Genomic DNA, 16,487 nt, shown 5'->3' with positions numbered 1-16,487 from the left:
CATGACTAGGTGTAGTTGACAGTTGGCCTTTATGTATTCTTCCTAGACAGCATCACAATTGAGGGGGGTCGGTGTTGGCAGGCTGGGCCATCGCTGACTTGTTGGAGAGCGGTGCTATCACCTATCACACTTGCACTTCAAAGGGACGGGGTCAGCTCACACACCAACGTCTTCACACTATTCTTTGGTGCCCAGATAGACTCGGACCAGGGCAGGGAAGTAGGAAACTCCAAACACCTCTGTAGGGGGAAACTTCTGACACTTCTTAGCTGGCACCAGGTATAAATATTGAACCCTCAGACCAAACTCATGAGTACATTTCTTGGCCTTTGGATACTACAGAAGAAGAATGCCCTGATGCCCTGCTACTTGAGACATGCTCTGCTTGCTGAGAAGGAAAACATGGGCTGCACCCTTTATCCAAGGATGAAGTAACTCCAAGGGTCAGCAGACTGACCTCCAGTCTGAGCAACAGGCACACAACAAGTTCCAGAGGCTTCCCTGCAACTGCCCTGCTGCCCTGCTGCTCTGGGCCTGCCTGGCCAAGCAACTGGACATGCCTAAGCTATGCTGACCTTTGCTAGAGTGAGTTCCTGATCCCCAAGTGGTGCCTTTCCAAGTCTTGAGCCCTTGCCTGGCAAAAATGAGAGCTCTTCCTGGATTTACTGAAGGTTCCATCGAATCCAACCTGAAGCCCCGCAAAGCCTCGACGCACAGGTGCAAGGCTTATCGGAGCCAATGCCAAGTGATGTGAAGCCCGGCAGAGCCTCACTGCACAGCTGCCAGCTTCATCAGATCCAACACCGAACCATGTGAAGCCTTGCAAAACAACGTTGTGTATAAGGGATATAAGGTACACTCCTCAGCATGCCAAACTTGGTCCTTTGCCCGGCCTGTGCTCCATCACGGGTGGCCTAAACTTGTGACTGTGTTTCAGTCCAGCGCAACCAGATACTCTCAGTAGGCGCTTTGCACCCTTTTGGTGCTACCTTTAACTAAATCTTTAAAACTTCTCTTCTACTGATTGGATTTTTGTTGTTTTGTTCTCAAACGATTTATTACATTATACTCTTTTTCTAAATTGATGTAGGATTTTTCATGTTGTGTTTTCACATTGTTGCTATTTGAGTGCTGCATAAATTCTTTACACCTTGCCTCTAAGTTGAGTGAGTCTGGCTGCTTTTGTGCCAAGCTACCAGAGGGTTAAGCAGAGGTTAGTTTAATTACTTTTTGTGATATACCCTGTGGTTGTTGCTTAAGAACAGGTCATGCCCCCTCTCAACCAACAAACCAATTTCTTGCACATACCATGTAGAAGAAGCAAGCTATCTCCTTCCTGCACCTGAGACATGCATCTATGCTGACTGGATATATTATATTCAACAAAGTAGAAATCAGGTGTGTTAGAAATGGGGTCTTTGGTTGGCAGTCAGGTTACCCCCTGTCCAAGCAAGGACCCTCACTCTAGTCAGGGTAAGTCGCACACAATCCAAATTATCCTGTGCCCACCCTATGGTGGCTTGGCACTGAGCAGTCAGGCTTAACTTATAGGGCAATGTGTAAAGTATTTGTGCAATAAATCATATAATAACACCATATAGCACCACACAGATACACCACACAGTGTTTAGAAAAATATATAATATTCATCTGGATAAATGCAGGTCAAAACTATTAAAATGCAATAAGTACATGTTGAGATATCACTGTAAAAGTAAAATAAGGTGTCTTAAGTCTATACAAAACAAGTAAATGTCTTCTAAAAACAATAAAGGTCTCTTGCAAGCATAAAGTACCTGGTTCGCGTTCAAAATCTCCGCAAGGGACTGCAGAGGAGGGGATGCGTGGAAAACGGGGAGGTGTGCGTCGGTTTCGCCCCTTCGCACACCCACTTCCGTCGTTGTTTTCCATGCAGGGGAAGGCTTTGCATCGATTTCCGGCGCACAGACTTGGTTCCTCTTCGGGCTGCGGGGTTTTCTGGCACCCCAGGGACTGTGCGTGGAATCCTGGGCTTGCGGAGCGAAGTCACAGATGCTGCGTCTGCATGGAAATTTCTCCCACAAGGGAGGCGCTGTGTCGATTCCTCTTTGGAAGTCGGGCTGCGTCGTCCCTGTGTCAGCTGTGCGTCGATGTTCCGGTCGCAACGCATGCGCCGCATCGATCTTCTCCTTGAGAAGTCGCGCTTCGTCGTTCCGGTTCGGCGTGCAGTGAATTTCTCACCATGGGAAAGGCTGTGTGTCATTTTTAGCAGGCTGTGCATTGAATTTTCGCCACACAAGGAGTCCAGTTGCAGGAGTGACGTCTTTTTGGTCCTGAGACCTCAGGGACAGGAGGCAAGCTCTATCCAAGCCCTTCAGGAACACTCCTCAGCACAGCCAGGGAGCAGGAAGGCAGCAGGGCAACTGCAAGGCAGCAGTCCTTTTTAGAAAAGCAGCCCCAGTGAGTCCTTTGGGCGGCCAGGCAGTTCCTATTGGCAGGTCTGGTTCAGGGATTTTTCACCAGTAGGTTTCTTGTTTAGAGGTGTCTGTGAGGAAGAGTGTCTACCCCAAGAAGTGTCTAAAGTCTGTGGTTTTGGGTCCCCTTCTTATACCCATTTTGGTCTTTGAAGTAGGCTTACTTCAAAGAAAAAAATCTCACTTGCTTGTCAAATTCTGCCTTGCCCAGGCAAGGCCTCAGACACACACCAGGGAGTTGGAGTCTCCATTGCGTGAGGGCAGGCACAGCCCTTTCAGGTGCGAGTGACCTCTCCTCCCTTCCCTCCTAGCACAGATGGCTCATCAGAATATACAGGCTACATCCCAGCCCCCTTTGTGTCACCGTCTGGAGAGAGGTGCAAACAGCCCAACTGTCAATCTAACCCAGACAGGGAATCCACAAACAGGCTGGGTCAGAAAAATGGTTCAAGCAAGAAAATGCCCACTTTCTAAAAGTGGTAATTTCAAACACACAATCTCAAAACCAACTTTACTAAAAGATGTATTTTTAAATTGGGAGTTCAGAGGCCCCAAACTCCACATGTCTACCTGCTCCCAAAGGGAATCTACACTTTAATCATGTTTAAAGGCAGCCCCCAGGTTAACCTATGAGAGAGATAGGCCTTGCAACAATGAGAACCGAATTTGGCAGTATTTCACTGTCAGGACATACAAAACACATTAGTATATGTCCTACCTTAACCATACACTACACCCTGCCCATGGGGCTACCTACGGCCTACCTTAGGGGTGTCTTATATGCCAAGTCTAATTTACAGTTAAAAACTGTACACAGACACTGCAGTGGCAGGTCTGAGACAGGATTACAGGGCTACTTATGTGGATGTTACAACCAGTGCTGCAGTCCCACTAGTAGCATGTGATTTACAGGCCCTGGGCACCTCTAGTGCACTTTACTAGTGACTTACTAGTAAATCAAATATGCCAATCATGGATAAACCAATCAACAGTACAATTTACACAGAGATCATATGCACTTTAGCACTGGTTAGCAGTGGTAAAGTGCTCAGAGTTCAAAAGCCAACAAAAACAGGTCAGGAAAAATAGGACAAAGGAGGAAAAAATATGGGGATGACCCCTGCAAAAAAGGGCAGGTCCAACAAGGTGCATCCAATAATTTTTTTTAAAGTGTAGCCATTAATATCTGGTGTGGCACCTCCTAACATTGTATGCGTTCTGTAACTGCCAATGTCCACTTCTGACCCTTCAGTAGCAATGTTATCTACTATTAGAGTGAAATTTGTGTTACTTGCTGAACTATGGGCCAGATGTACGCAGCATTTAACCAGTCGCAAACGGCCCATTGGGCTGGTAAAATGCTTTTTGGCATGTACAAAAGGCAAAATGCGACTCGATAATTTGTTACCAAATCGCTTTTTGCTTTTGCAATTTAATATTAGGAAGTTACATGTTTAGGGCGTCCCTTCCTAATACTGAATCGCATTTTTATGTATGAATGTTTTGCAACCAGAATGCTGTTGCAAAACATTTCCAGATTACCACCAATTTAAAATTGGTGGTAAGCCATTCATAAACCCTTTCCCCTTTGTGAATGGGGGTGCCAACATTTTTTCAGAGCAGGCTGTGGTCCCACTTTTCATTTTTTTGTTTGAAATGCATCCCTTGGGAAAAAAACTGCTTTATTTAAAAAGCAGTCGCAGTCAAAAGCAGTCACAGACATGGTGCTGTGCTGACCCCATCCCTGTGAGTGCCGGCAATTCCCATTGGGTCGCAAATTGCAATTTGCCTCATGAATATTAATGAGGCAGGTCCCTTGTGACACATTTGAGAATTACAAACTGTCTCAGACACTTGTACATCAGATTTTAGACTAAAAATTGCAATTTGCGAGTCGCAAAATCTGACGGTCGTACGTGTTGCCCTGTGATTTGTCTCCATTATCACTTGGGAATATATTTTTTGCTAGCATCTCTCTCACAAATTATGTCCACAACAGCAACAGATCCCTTGAAGTGTTCTGACGTGTTCTGAATGTGACTGACCAAGCTACTCCTCATGCTGCAAGTTTAGAGCTGCCTGCCCTATGAGCAGCACAGTATCTGCAAAAGGACACACTGTCTCTGCTTACGCCCGGTGCACCTAGTTAAATGCGCGCCTTGGCACAAACGGAAAGAGTGTGCCCTCTACATGCTGTGGGCCCAGAAGTGTCTGTGTTTGTGCGTCCTATATGTTGGTAAGGCAATTTGCATTTGTCCTGTGTATTTGCTATTTTCTGTATTTGTGAATATCCTTACAGACGAGAAGCATGTATTTGTATATTTATTACTCGGTATGCAGGATCTGAGGTTGTGGTTGTGATTAGTATGCATGGGTGTATTTGGATGTCTGCTTGAGGAATCTGACTTTGGAGTTTGAATATTTCAGGGGGAAATGCTTGCACGTGCTTGTGTACATGTTTTAAGTCGTCTTTACTGTATTGTTGTTGCGGAAAGCTTTTATTATTTTTCTCATGCCGCGCTGGTTCTTGGCTTATTTCTCGATTCTTGCCACCTAGAGTAATGGAAGTATCTGAGAGGGACAAGGAGGTGCGACGCCGTAGTATCTTTACCAAAGAGAGCATCACAATCCATTGTGGTGCCCCAGGCTGCCATCCCCTCCTGCTGTCCTGCACTCGTTCTAGTGCAGGGGAGGGTTGTTGGAAGGAACTGGCACGGTTTCACGCCCCTGGGCCGCATGCGTAGCCTGATGGATTATAATGCATGTAACAATCACGCTTGCTAAGGCACTTTTGGGAGCACTTTGGTCCATGTTAATAACGATGGCATTAACAGTGACACACTACGCAGGGGAAAAAAACAATAATAAGCATTATAGGTTTGCGATCACGTCTGAAAATAATCAACCTCTGGGTGCACCGTTTAATGTGACAACACTCCCAGATGGTTTGCTGAGGAGTCTGGCCACATCACTGCGCAATAATTAATGCATTCAGGGTCTGATACAGCAGCTATGCAATACGTTGTTTATTCCCCTCACCCATGAAGGAGCGCTCTTGCTACATGAGGGTGTCGATGTGCCAGGCCTGCTTGTCGCAACCGCATACCGCGGGATTTTGCCGTATCAGAATTGGCACAAATGACCAGAATAAACATGATAACACTCGGCTTTAGGCACGGCGGTCACTGCTGCACAACACGGACCCCCTAGACTTGATACACTGTGGAAAGGAACGCTTAACCCTGTCACGAGCGGCCTTGGCCGGGGGAGGATTCATGGTACTTACAGATGGGACGCCGTTTCTTTCTCGCTTGCCAAGACGATAATGAAAAGTTGCTTGGAAACAGCAAAGTCCGGCATTTGTACTGTAGACCACTCAGAAATGTAATTCCTCACACAAACTGGGACCTTTTGTACTCTGTCTGAAAAGAGTTAAAGTGGAAGAGATGAGAATTATAGCAAATACAAAATAGTTTCTCAGTTAAACGATGCTAATGGTGAAAAAGAAAGACGCTTTCATACTTCACAGAAGACATTAGGGCAGAATATTCCATAACGCACAGTAGGCAGGATTCTTGTCATTTTTTCGGCTGAGAAGCTTACCATGGCAGTGACCAAGAGCATTTACATTGACAGTCTGGAAACCTGGGCTATAAATGCAGTCCTCCAACAAAGGTATAGGGCAACTGGGGCAGATTTATTAAAGGGTTGCATCGCTTTTGCACCACGCAAAGCGGTTCAAAGGAGGCACAACCCTTAAAGTGTGATTTATCAAGCAACGCAAGTCCACCTTGTGTGGCGCTGAGTGGTTTGATAAATCAAGAGTAATGCAACGCATCACAAATCACAGTGTTGCATTACTGCGCCCCATGGAGGCAGCACCCATGAATTTTGATGCACTCCCACATTTACCATTAGTGGTAGACCTGGGAATGCGCCAAAACTGCTACGCCTCCCCAGGTGAGGTGTAAGGAGGAAAACTATCTTATTTCTTCTCGTTTTTTTACTCTTTCTATGTGTGCTGCATTCTGCAGCACACATGGAAAGAGGAAAATGACTTAAGAGGTTGTTTTTGTGCAGGAAGGTACTAGTTTCTACACAAAAACAATCCAGTTTAAATCAGAGAAACCCTTGCACCAAGGTGACTTGCTGCACTGTGTGACTTTTTGATAAACATACCCTCATTGTTTTTCTGAGAATCTTTCCTTGGTGCGCATGACGGGTTTTACTCAGGAACATTTAAAGGCTGTTGCATGACTTTGGTTCTACTCAGGAGCATATAAGGTTTGGTTCATATATAGATGCTGCTCACAGCGCAGTTCATTGCGTTGTGCTTCAAGCAGCCCCACCCATTGGGATTGTAAAGTATTCACCAAACCTTAGTTGTGCAAGCAGGCTGTGTGCAGTAAAGTGCCTATGACTTACACTGCATACCAAGGCACATATTTATACTTTTTTTGTGGTGCATTTGCATCATTTTTTGACGCAAAAGCGGAGCAAGCTTACAAAATAAATTTTATTTTGTAAGTTTGTACCGCTTTTGCATCAAAAAATTATGCAAATGCGGCACAAAAAAGTATAAATATGGGCCCAAAAGCCGTGAGAGGACGTTGAAAGGGACAGCAGTCCACTGGCCTTCGCGTTCATTCTTGCAGTGTGCTTCTAATGAAACCCATGTGCCTTCCAGGCACAGAAGGCACAATGCCACAAAAAGTCACAAAGTGTGAAAGCTACATCGTGCTGTACATGCAGCAGTCCACGGAACTCCTGCGTGCACCCCTAATTCAAGTATCCTTGCGCGCACACACACACACACATTTCTATCCCCCCCCCCCCCAAGCTTTCCAAAGTTGATAGCCACTGCCTTATGGCTGGTTAAATCTTGCCTTTGAAACTGGGTTACTATTCAATACTCTGCAGTCAATGGAAGTGTCACAAAGCATTAGCGCATCCTCTTGTGAATAAGAAAGAGGAGAGAATGAGCCTTTGCTTGTCATCTCCCTTGCAGCTCGTTAATTTGGCGTTTCTTTTGTAATGGCATTGTATTTTACGATGTATATTTGGCATTGGAAATCAGTATTTATCATTCACAAAGTCATTTATAGAGTATTTTGTTTATCAATGCAAAGCAATTTTGAGGTTCAGACCTTCGTTTTACAAACTGCCTTTTATGTCTACTGGTTTTGCTGCCTCCTAAAATCACTTATCAAAGGGCTGCAGAACATGTATCAAGAACCTGTCAGTTATGTCCACTCTTTTGAGAGTAGACAGTATCTCTTTTGTACTGTTAATTCAACTTTACTTCTACCTGTAAAATGTCATTTCCTTCTGTCCGGAAATATTTTCTTTCTTGATGGACCACACACTTGACTAAGAAGGAACCAATCAAATACCAAAAAAGTTGCTTATATTTCTGCTAAACAGGAGTGGCACTGAGATTGTGTGTCATCCTTACACTAGTTTACTGTCAGGGTCTTTCCCCAGGCCTACACCTATGGCATGATGACTTGGATTGACATATTTTGGTCCTGCTCGCTTGAATCATTTGCCTGTAAAAATCTTTGAAGGCTCTGCAGCCGACATACATCTCTTACTGAGTAGTCCCTATATAGGCTTCCAGCTCGTCTGTGTAGCACAGTGGCCCTGGTGCCCATGTTATCTTCCACTGATAAAGCTGGCAAGTGTATGCCCCTAGATTAGAGGTGTTGCTGCAGTCCCACCAGAATCCCATAAAGCATGTTTTTATAGGCATGCAGATGGTAGATCCCTTCTAGCGGTTACCTGCAGCCAGACCATTTGTGCCTTCCGCATACTTGGGTATGAAAGGTCTGGATGTACAGGGACTATAGGCCCTCTCACAAATTAGCAAGTTACTTGCCTTCGGTAGTGCTCTTTCCGGTGAATACTCTAACCGCAGATATGTTACCATTGGAATATCCCCAGGCGCCAGACTGGATCTGGAGAAATTTACAGCCATGTTGCTCTGCAGTGACTCCATACTAATCCGGAAATGACCTAGCAGGGCTCCATATGAGCATCATGCCTGCATGCTGATGTTTAGTTCTGCTGTTCTTCCATGACCTCAGAAGCAGAGCATTTCAAACAAGTTTTAGGTGGCAGTCTGTCAAACTCTAACTTGGAACTTTATTATTTTATGTTCAGAAGACCACTTCCCAGAATGGGCAGGTGAATAAGCAGTAAGAATCTGCAGTTAAATAGAGTATCCACCAGAGGAGTGCTACCAAAGGTAAGTAACTTGTCTTTCTGATGTATTCTTCTAACTGCAGAATCCTCATTGTTAGATACCACAAAGACGGACGGTCTGAGAAGTGGAGTCAGATAAGGAAGTCTTTCAAGACCGAAAGGACAAAATTGCCCTCCCATCATACTTGACCGTCAAGGCATCTGCGTTGGGTAATGTGTGCACTGATGCCCACATCGCAGCCTGGCAGATGTCCTGAACTGACACCCCCTTGCAGTGCCATTGTAGCAGCTGTGGTCATGGTGAAAGGCTTTCTGGGGGGTTGCTTCTTGGCTAGCGTGTATCAGATTTTGTTGCAGAGGACCCCACAAAGTAGTGATCATCTACACAATGTTCTTTTATTCAGTTGATGTAGAAACTCAACTTTTCAGATTTGAGCCTGTGGAGCCTTTCCTCCTCTTTCGAAGGCTAAAGTGGCACAAAAAATGTTGGCAGAACAATAGATTGACTGACAAGGAAAGGTGTCCTAATTTTGAATAAAAAGCCTTCCTGGGTCCTCAGCACCAGTTCTGTCTGCGAGGCAAATGGTGAAAGGCAGTTGCACTAAGCACCTAAATTTCACTCACACAGAGGTGATGGCAGTGAGTAACCAAGCATCTAAAGGTCACTCACACACAGGTGATGGCAATGAGAAAAAGCTGTTTTGAGTCTTGGTCATCACAGTGAGCAGCTGTGCATCATCTCAAATGGTGTGCACATAAGAAATGGCAACACTAACTTCAAATTTCATTGTGGCATGACATGACACGAGTTAGACCTTTGATAAAACACATAGCAACAGGTAATTTAAATAGAGAAGTTTGATCAGGTAAACCCAAAAGGCTGAAAGTGCTGTCCAATAACCCTTAACTCTGCCCGCTGCTAGTCCTTGTTATGTTATCTGGATTTGTGTAGAACAGTTAATTGCCCAAGGGGTATCAAGGCACTGGAGCAGATGTGAAGGTGGACTGCAGGAATTTATCTGAATAGCCAGTTGTTTAGCTCCTTACAGAATTCCAGAAGTGAGGAGGAAGACCTAAGGTGAAGAAAGAGGTTGGTCCATTCTTGGGTGCGAGGTATGTGAAGGCTAGGCCTCCTGATCTGCTTCAGCGGATGTGGGGTGTGTATGCAAGACCAAAAGAGAGAGGGAGAGGAGTTGAGGTATGCTGGTCTAATGTTGGGCAGTGCCTTGTGTGCATGTGTGAGGAGTTCAAATTGGCAGCGAATGGAGGTCTCTGAGGTGAGGCGTGATGTGGGTGCGTTTGGGGAAGGTCCTGAACAAGCCTGTAACTGGTGTTCTGGATGGCCTGAAGATGGTGAAGGAGGGGCTTGGGGATTCTGGTGTAGAGCGTGTTGCTGTAGTGAAGACTGCTGTTGATTATACCTTAAGTGATAGTGTGCCTGGTGCACTTGGGAATCCATCTGAAGAATTTTTAAACAATGCATAGCATGTGGAAGCAGGAGGAGCTGACTGTGTTCACCTGAGCAGCCATGTTGAGTTTGTCATCCAATATGATCCCCTGGTTGAGTGCATTGTTGGTAGGTGATGTTGCACTCCCAAGCTCTAATGGCCACCAGGTGGAGTCTCAGTGGGAGTTCTTGTTCCCAAAGATTAGGACTTCAGTTTTATCCATGTTGAGTTTCAGGCAGTTGCTTCTCATCCACTGTACTACATGGATCATGCACTCAGCAAAGTTAGATCTTCAGTCTAGGCCAATGATAGGACAAATAAACAGTACATCCAAAAGTTTGGCTGGCAAATCATCGGTAGGATTAATCCCACACCCAACACTGAAATTTTCCCAGCGCCCTGCACAGATTAACTGTGTTGAAGGGCCTCTGCCTGCAAGGAAGGCATCATTTACAGTAGCCAGAAAATCAAACATGCTTAAATCCTGTTGCTCAGTCTCCACACTTGAAGATGTAGGTTGTGAAGACTCTGGTGCAGGTCCCTTCCGATTTACTTAGACAGAAGGACCTCCCAAAGCAGTAGACGAATCAGTGGGCAAATGCACATGCTTATGAACTTTGGGTAGCCACTCTCCTGGCTCAGTCTGGAGCTAATAAGATTAAATGAGCCCAGTCTGCCCTGACTTTCCTCAGAACTCGATGCAGGAGAGGCAGCGGCGGGAACGCATATATGAGACCCAGGTCCTATCGCAATCGGAATGCATCCCCCAGTGACACTCCTACAGGAAACTCCAGTGCTCAGTAGTGTTGACACTCCATGTTCTCTTGTGAGATCTGGAAATCTTCATCTGGAGGTGGTCTACAACTAACTGCGGCTATTCCATCTTGAGCAGCCAGAGAGCCTTTGAGATACAGGAACACATGTTTACCTAACCCACCAAATGTGGATAGCAACCAGTGCCATCACTTTTGTGAACACTCAAAGAGCCAAAGGGGAGCACGAGCCGTTATCCACAGATAACGCATGTAGGACGGTGGGATGCTTGTGTGAAAATATATGCCCTACAAATCCAGGGAAACCATCCAGTCTCCTGGGCCCAGAGAATAAAGAATCGAAGATAGTGTGAGCATTTTCAATTTGTCTTTTTGAAGAATGGCATTCAGTGGGTGGAACCTCTTGTGACTTCTCCCACTGTCCATGGATGAAGAGAATTGGGCGTTGTGGAACCACGAACGATGAGATTTCCCCAACTGATGTGTAATGCTTCTCCTGCTTAGTTTCTTTGACGTATTTTTTGTTGCACATTTCATTTGAATGCTAAGTGAGTTTTTTTATTCTTTTCTGTCAAAATGTATTGCACTTAAACTTGAGTGTTTGTTTTGATATTCACAGCCAAAAAAGAATTGTCAGTATCTGCCACCTGATCAGCACCAGGTGGACTACTTAAGTGAGGCACAGCTGATTCCAGAATTTAAAATTGTGTCTTTTGAAGGGTAACTTTCAGAAGAATCTACGAAAAGTGGTAATGGTTTTAGGGATGTTTCCCAGGATTCCTGTAAGATACTGATCAACTTTCATCGCAGCCTCTTAAAATCTTGCAAGAAGAGTCCCTCCACTTGTGGCTAGAACCAGTTAGATAGTAATGCCGTATGGTAACGCACCCTGAATTACCAATACCGTGCGGTATCACACCACCACTACAATGCAGTTCCGATTAAATGACCCTGTAAGGGAAATAACATGAGATGGATGTGAAATTATTGCATGTGTACCCGCACGTTTTCTCCTTTACCCGGACCTTTACTAGGCATGAATTAACCTGCGTGCAGGTGAAACTGTACCTGAGTTTAGCCGCACCCAATAATCTTGGGAGCAGTAACACCTAGAAACGTGTAACCCCGTTTCGGCCAGAAATGGTAGTTTACGACCAGAAGGGGATTATTAATTCACTCGTGAACGGACCTTCGGTGCATATTTGTTCAGACAGCAAGTCTTTCCCTCTATTTCAGAAATCAATAATTTTCCACACCGCAGCTAGGGATCCTGGGATTATTCTGAGAATTCAGTGTAAAGGTTGACTGCACTTTTCCTGAACTGTGATATTTCAGAGGCAGGATAATTGTTCTCACAGATCCTGCATTATGGTATTCTAGTGAAAACAATTTATTTCTGTCACCTGTCAGTAAGTATAAATTGTCAGTTTTTCTGTCCTGGCCTGCGCTCTAAAAAATCTGAATGAGTATGCCTTATTTAGGAAAAGCAGCAGTTTTGAAATCTAAATGTGTTTTCTTTCTCTCGCTTGTGCCCCCCTGGTTTCTGTTGTCCCTGAACTTTTCAACCTCATGTGCATGTGCACAATGACTTATGTTTCTAACGTCTACCATGAAAAGGGTCCTAAAGGAACTTGCATATTTTATATGCAAACTTTGTCAGACGTTACAAAGGCCAACTGAAATCCAGGCACAGGGGTTGCATTTCACCAAAGCACTAGTTTGGAAAGAATAATATCCTCGTTTAGCTCTTGGAAAGTCCTCTTTGAACCTGAAAACGTGTGATATTTTTGGCTTTAATTATACGAGAGACCTAGCTGCTTGAAAACAGCAGAACACATGAAAGGACAACATTGGAGGCACAAAGAGAAAGTAAATGTAGACGAAATAATTTTTGTTTTACTTGGGAAACCCATGATCCTTGCCCTGTCTCTTCAATTCCACTGTGTACTCTTACTTGCAGGTACAATCCCAAATCCAACAAGAAACGAAGATGAAAGGGTAAGGGAGGATATGCCAAATCATCACTTCACGCTAGAGCTTGGATGAAAATGGAAGACCTGCCTTTATTTGGGTTCATCACCGTGTGCTCAAATTTAGAGACTTCTATGTTGCATTTGTTGATGCAAAGTAAAAGTGAAACCACTGATACATTGATGTTCATTGTACAATACTGTAACTTTGTATATAAAATGTACTTTTATTGGCGTCTACTTAATATCTGTCTACCTAGTACATATAAGATTTCACATCAGCTTTTTTTCTCTGCACTATTTATTTAAACCGAACCTATGTGTGGTTACAGTATCAGTAAATCAATCAAATGGATCATTTGCTGTGGGTGTAATTTAGGCAAGAGGGATCAACAGTGTTAAAATGGGCTTTGCTCCTGTCTCTTTGAGGGTTTTCAAAGCCAGATTGTCTCTGCAAGCCTCCTCGGGTGAGAAGGGATCATAACAAAAAGAGCCTCTTGGTCAGTCGTGAATGACCATCTATTTCTGATAACACAGAACCACTCAATCATACAATTTAGCATAACTACACCCACCCAAACCTACATGCATAAGGAATCACCAGGTCGTATAGATCCAATTTTACTCTCGAGCAAACCTACATGCAGTCTCAGTGCCCCCCTCCGGTCATACAGCCAAGTCATGTTGAAATACCAAGGTACACCACCTCAAAAAAACACGTGCCATCATAGGCATGCACATTGCAGCCAACTTACGCAAAAACATACTTAAGATATAGACACATACACCCCCCCATTTCCTAACCCCGTGCTAAACACCATTAGACCCAGATGTGTTATGCTAAATAAGCCTACAACGCAACTCACTCACATATAGCAAAATACTCTTTTGCTACCACACTCTCAAACATACTCGTTACAAATAAGTCACTCACATTTATTCAGTCTCAGTCATTCACATCCCAGTGCACTAAAGAAACACCTTATCACGGATACCGTTTCAATCATGGCCATGGACACACCAAGAACACACATTTGAGCAAATGCATGGCCGTTCCCAGATCACAAACATAATTTTTATTTTCTATTTATTTTCTTCTTCTTCTGTTAGATGGCGGAAATAGTTGTGCATTGTTGTTTCATTAAACATCTTTAAAAATGTCGTCACATTATTCTGCAGTTTCTTTCTTATTTCAGTTAAATATAATCACTTTGAAATATAGAATCTAAATATAGTCATTTTTTCAAGACTTTCCCCCTTTACATTGCACACTAAAATTCTGTATGGATAGTTCAAGGGCTGTTGATTGAGTTCCTCAGAGAAATAATGCACACTTTTAGTAATAGGGTTGGGAGTTTGTTTTTTGTCATGAATGTGAATGTATATCATGCTCCTACTAACAGAAAATGACCTAGTGCTTTCCTAAAGTCCTAGTAGGTTATTACACGTGCAACAGTGTTCTAAATTTTTCTATTCATTTGCAAAAAACATGGAAACCTTGATTCAGGTCAATGAAAAACACAGATTTCTGCCTCGATCCATTGCTAGAGTGTGTTAGTTCACTACCACGCAGGCGGAGACCTCTGCCGTAAGTGCAGAGAAACACACGCCAGTGCTGTAGGGATAAGGGGAAGTGGTAGGAAAATAGGGAATATCTTTTACAAAATTGGAGGCATGAAGGGAATAATAGAGAAGGGCCAACAGAGGCACATGGAAATACAAAACCACTCCTACAAAAGAGTCAACCAGTTACTGTTCACTAAAGTTACACCCATATGTTCTCCAACAGCACAAAAGAGCCTCACATACTGCACATGACCTCTCACTGGTACTGCAAGACAGTCTCATAGAAATCAGTGGATACAGGAAAAGCACTAATGGACTTATAAAAATTGGAAAATAAATGTTAAAAAATCCCTAAAGCCAAAGCACTGGATGAATATCTATTAAATAAAAGGAAGGAAATTCCTGCAGTTTCTACAACCCCCACAAAGGGACCTCATTGGAGAAAACATAGATGAAACTCAAGATTTACTTCCACAAGAGGACATTAGCATCTGATTGCCCTTAAAACTAATTGTTGGGCAATATCAGCAGAAACCTGTTCGTGCTTCACCCTTCTCCATCAAAAATTTCCAAACTATATAATTCACTCTCAGAAAAGGTTCAGGCTACCATTAATTACCGGGAGTTTAGAGGGATGCTGAAAACATGGCTAATCCCTTCTTGAACTTTGGAGCATAAAAGTGAGTAAGGATCTCACTATCAACAGCAACGTTGGGACAGATTCACAAATATATCACACAGCTCAGCACAGCAAGTGAAGGTGCTTTGTTGTGTTAAAGGCAGAGAGGTCACTAGCACAATGTCTACTAAGATATGGTACTGTTTCTACTGGGTTCACTCTGGCTGCCTTGCACAAAAGAAGGCACCCTTGCACCATATTGCGTGTGTGTGTATGTGTGTGTGTAAGGTTACTCTTTCAGTACAAAAAGTATGCTTTGATATAGCTTAACATTTTTACCATATTGTATGTTTGCTGTATATCGACGTTAACATGCAAAGTTTGAAAGGTTTGAAGAAAAGAAGCCTTTTCTCAAACTTTACGCTGCCTCGAGTAGGTGTAAATATTTGGTGCAAAGTTCTGTCTATTGCTTTTAGTAGACAGGACTTTGTATACAAATCTATGGGTAGCTGCATGGATCTGTTTTAGAGATGTAACCATAGCACAACTTGCTCTGAGTTTGCATCCATTTCGTGATTTAACATCTGAATGATAAAACCCTGTACTTAAAATAAAAACACATTTCCTTTTGCACCTGCGCTCATTGGCATCACACAGCATGGGAGCCATCACCTAAATGTGTCTGACTTGCAGAGCAGGTTTATTTGATTCCCATACTATCTGAAGCCATGGGAGTCCATTTCTCCTTCGGTCCTGTTCTGCAGTACTGATATCCCACAACACGCTTGACAACTTAATAGAATAATACACTTTCCCTCCATTCCCTTTAACTAGAGAAACACAATTGGGAATGCAAATTAATGCTTCCATTTTCTTACGATAATTGCATTACTCCTAGTCCTACTCCCTCGCCTTCCTTTTAACCAATGAGGCCTCCCGCCTCCCCCCTAGACCCTCCCTTCCCCTTTCAAATCCCCCCCCCCCACCCTTATCCCCTCCTGTACAAAAACCAAGCCCAAGCTGCAACTCGGACAGTCCGTACCGGGAGGGTGGGAGGGAACGGAAAAGGAAGGCGAGGGAGTAGGACTAGGAGTAATGCCATTATCGTAAGAAAATGGAAGCATTACCTCCCGTCCCTCCCTCGCCTTCCTTTTAACCAATGAGACATAGCAAGAAACACACAGGAGACGGACATCGAGTTGCAAGACCTTTATTTAACATCCTGCACCAAGATCATCCCAAAAATTACCTCATAGAGGATAAGACCCGGTGACCTAACACCGACTCCAAACTACCCAAGTCCGACAGACTGTAATGACGCACAAACGTCGAAGGAGAAGCCCAAGTGGCGGCCCTGCAAATTTCCACCACAGACGTCCCCTGAAGCTCCGCCAACGTAGTCGCCATGCCTCTGGTAGATCTCCCCTGAATCCCTTGAGGAGGAACCACCTCTT

At 44.0% G+C, this 16,487-nt stretch overlaps 1 protein-coding gene across 1 annotated transcript in view; it reads left to right on the top strand.

Annotated features, from left to right (window-relative positions):
• Positions 1-14,014, top strand: part of NBN (nibrin) — a 198,703-nt gene extending 184,689 nt beyond the window's left edge. Inside the window, exon 16 of the mRNA XM_069220448.1 lies at positions 12,839-14,014. Coding sequence (XP_069076549.1) covers positions 12,839-12,872 — 34 coding nt within the window. The 3' untranslated portion in view covers positions 12,873-14,014. The remainder of the gene's footprint in view (positions 1-12,838) is intronic.
• The last annotated feature ends 2,473 nt before the right edge of the window (positions 14,015-16,487 follow it).

The sequence above is a fragment of the Pleurodeles waltl genome, chromosome 2_2 (assembly GCF_031143425.1).
Source record: "Pleurodeles waltl isolate 20211129_DDA chromosome 2_2, aPleWal1.hap1.20221129, whole genome shotgun sequence".
Taxonomy (NCBI): Eukaryota; Metazoa; Chordata; class Amphibia; order Caudata; family Salamandridae; genus Pleurodeles; species Pleurodeles waltl.
The sequence above is the reverse complement of the archived record's forward strand: the minus strand, read 5'-3'. Positions and strand labels throughout refer to the sequence as shown.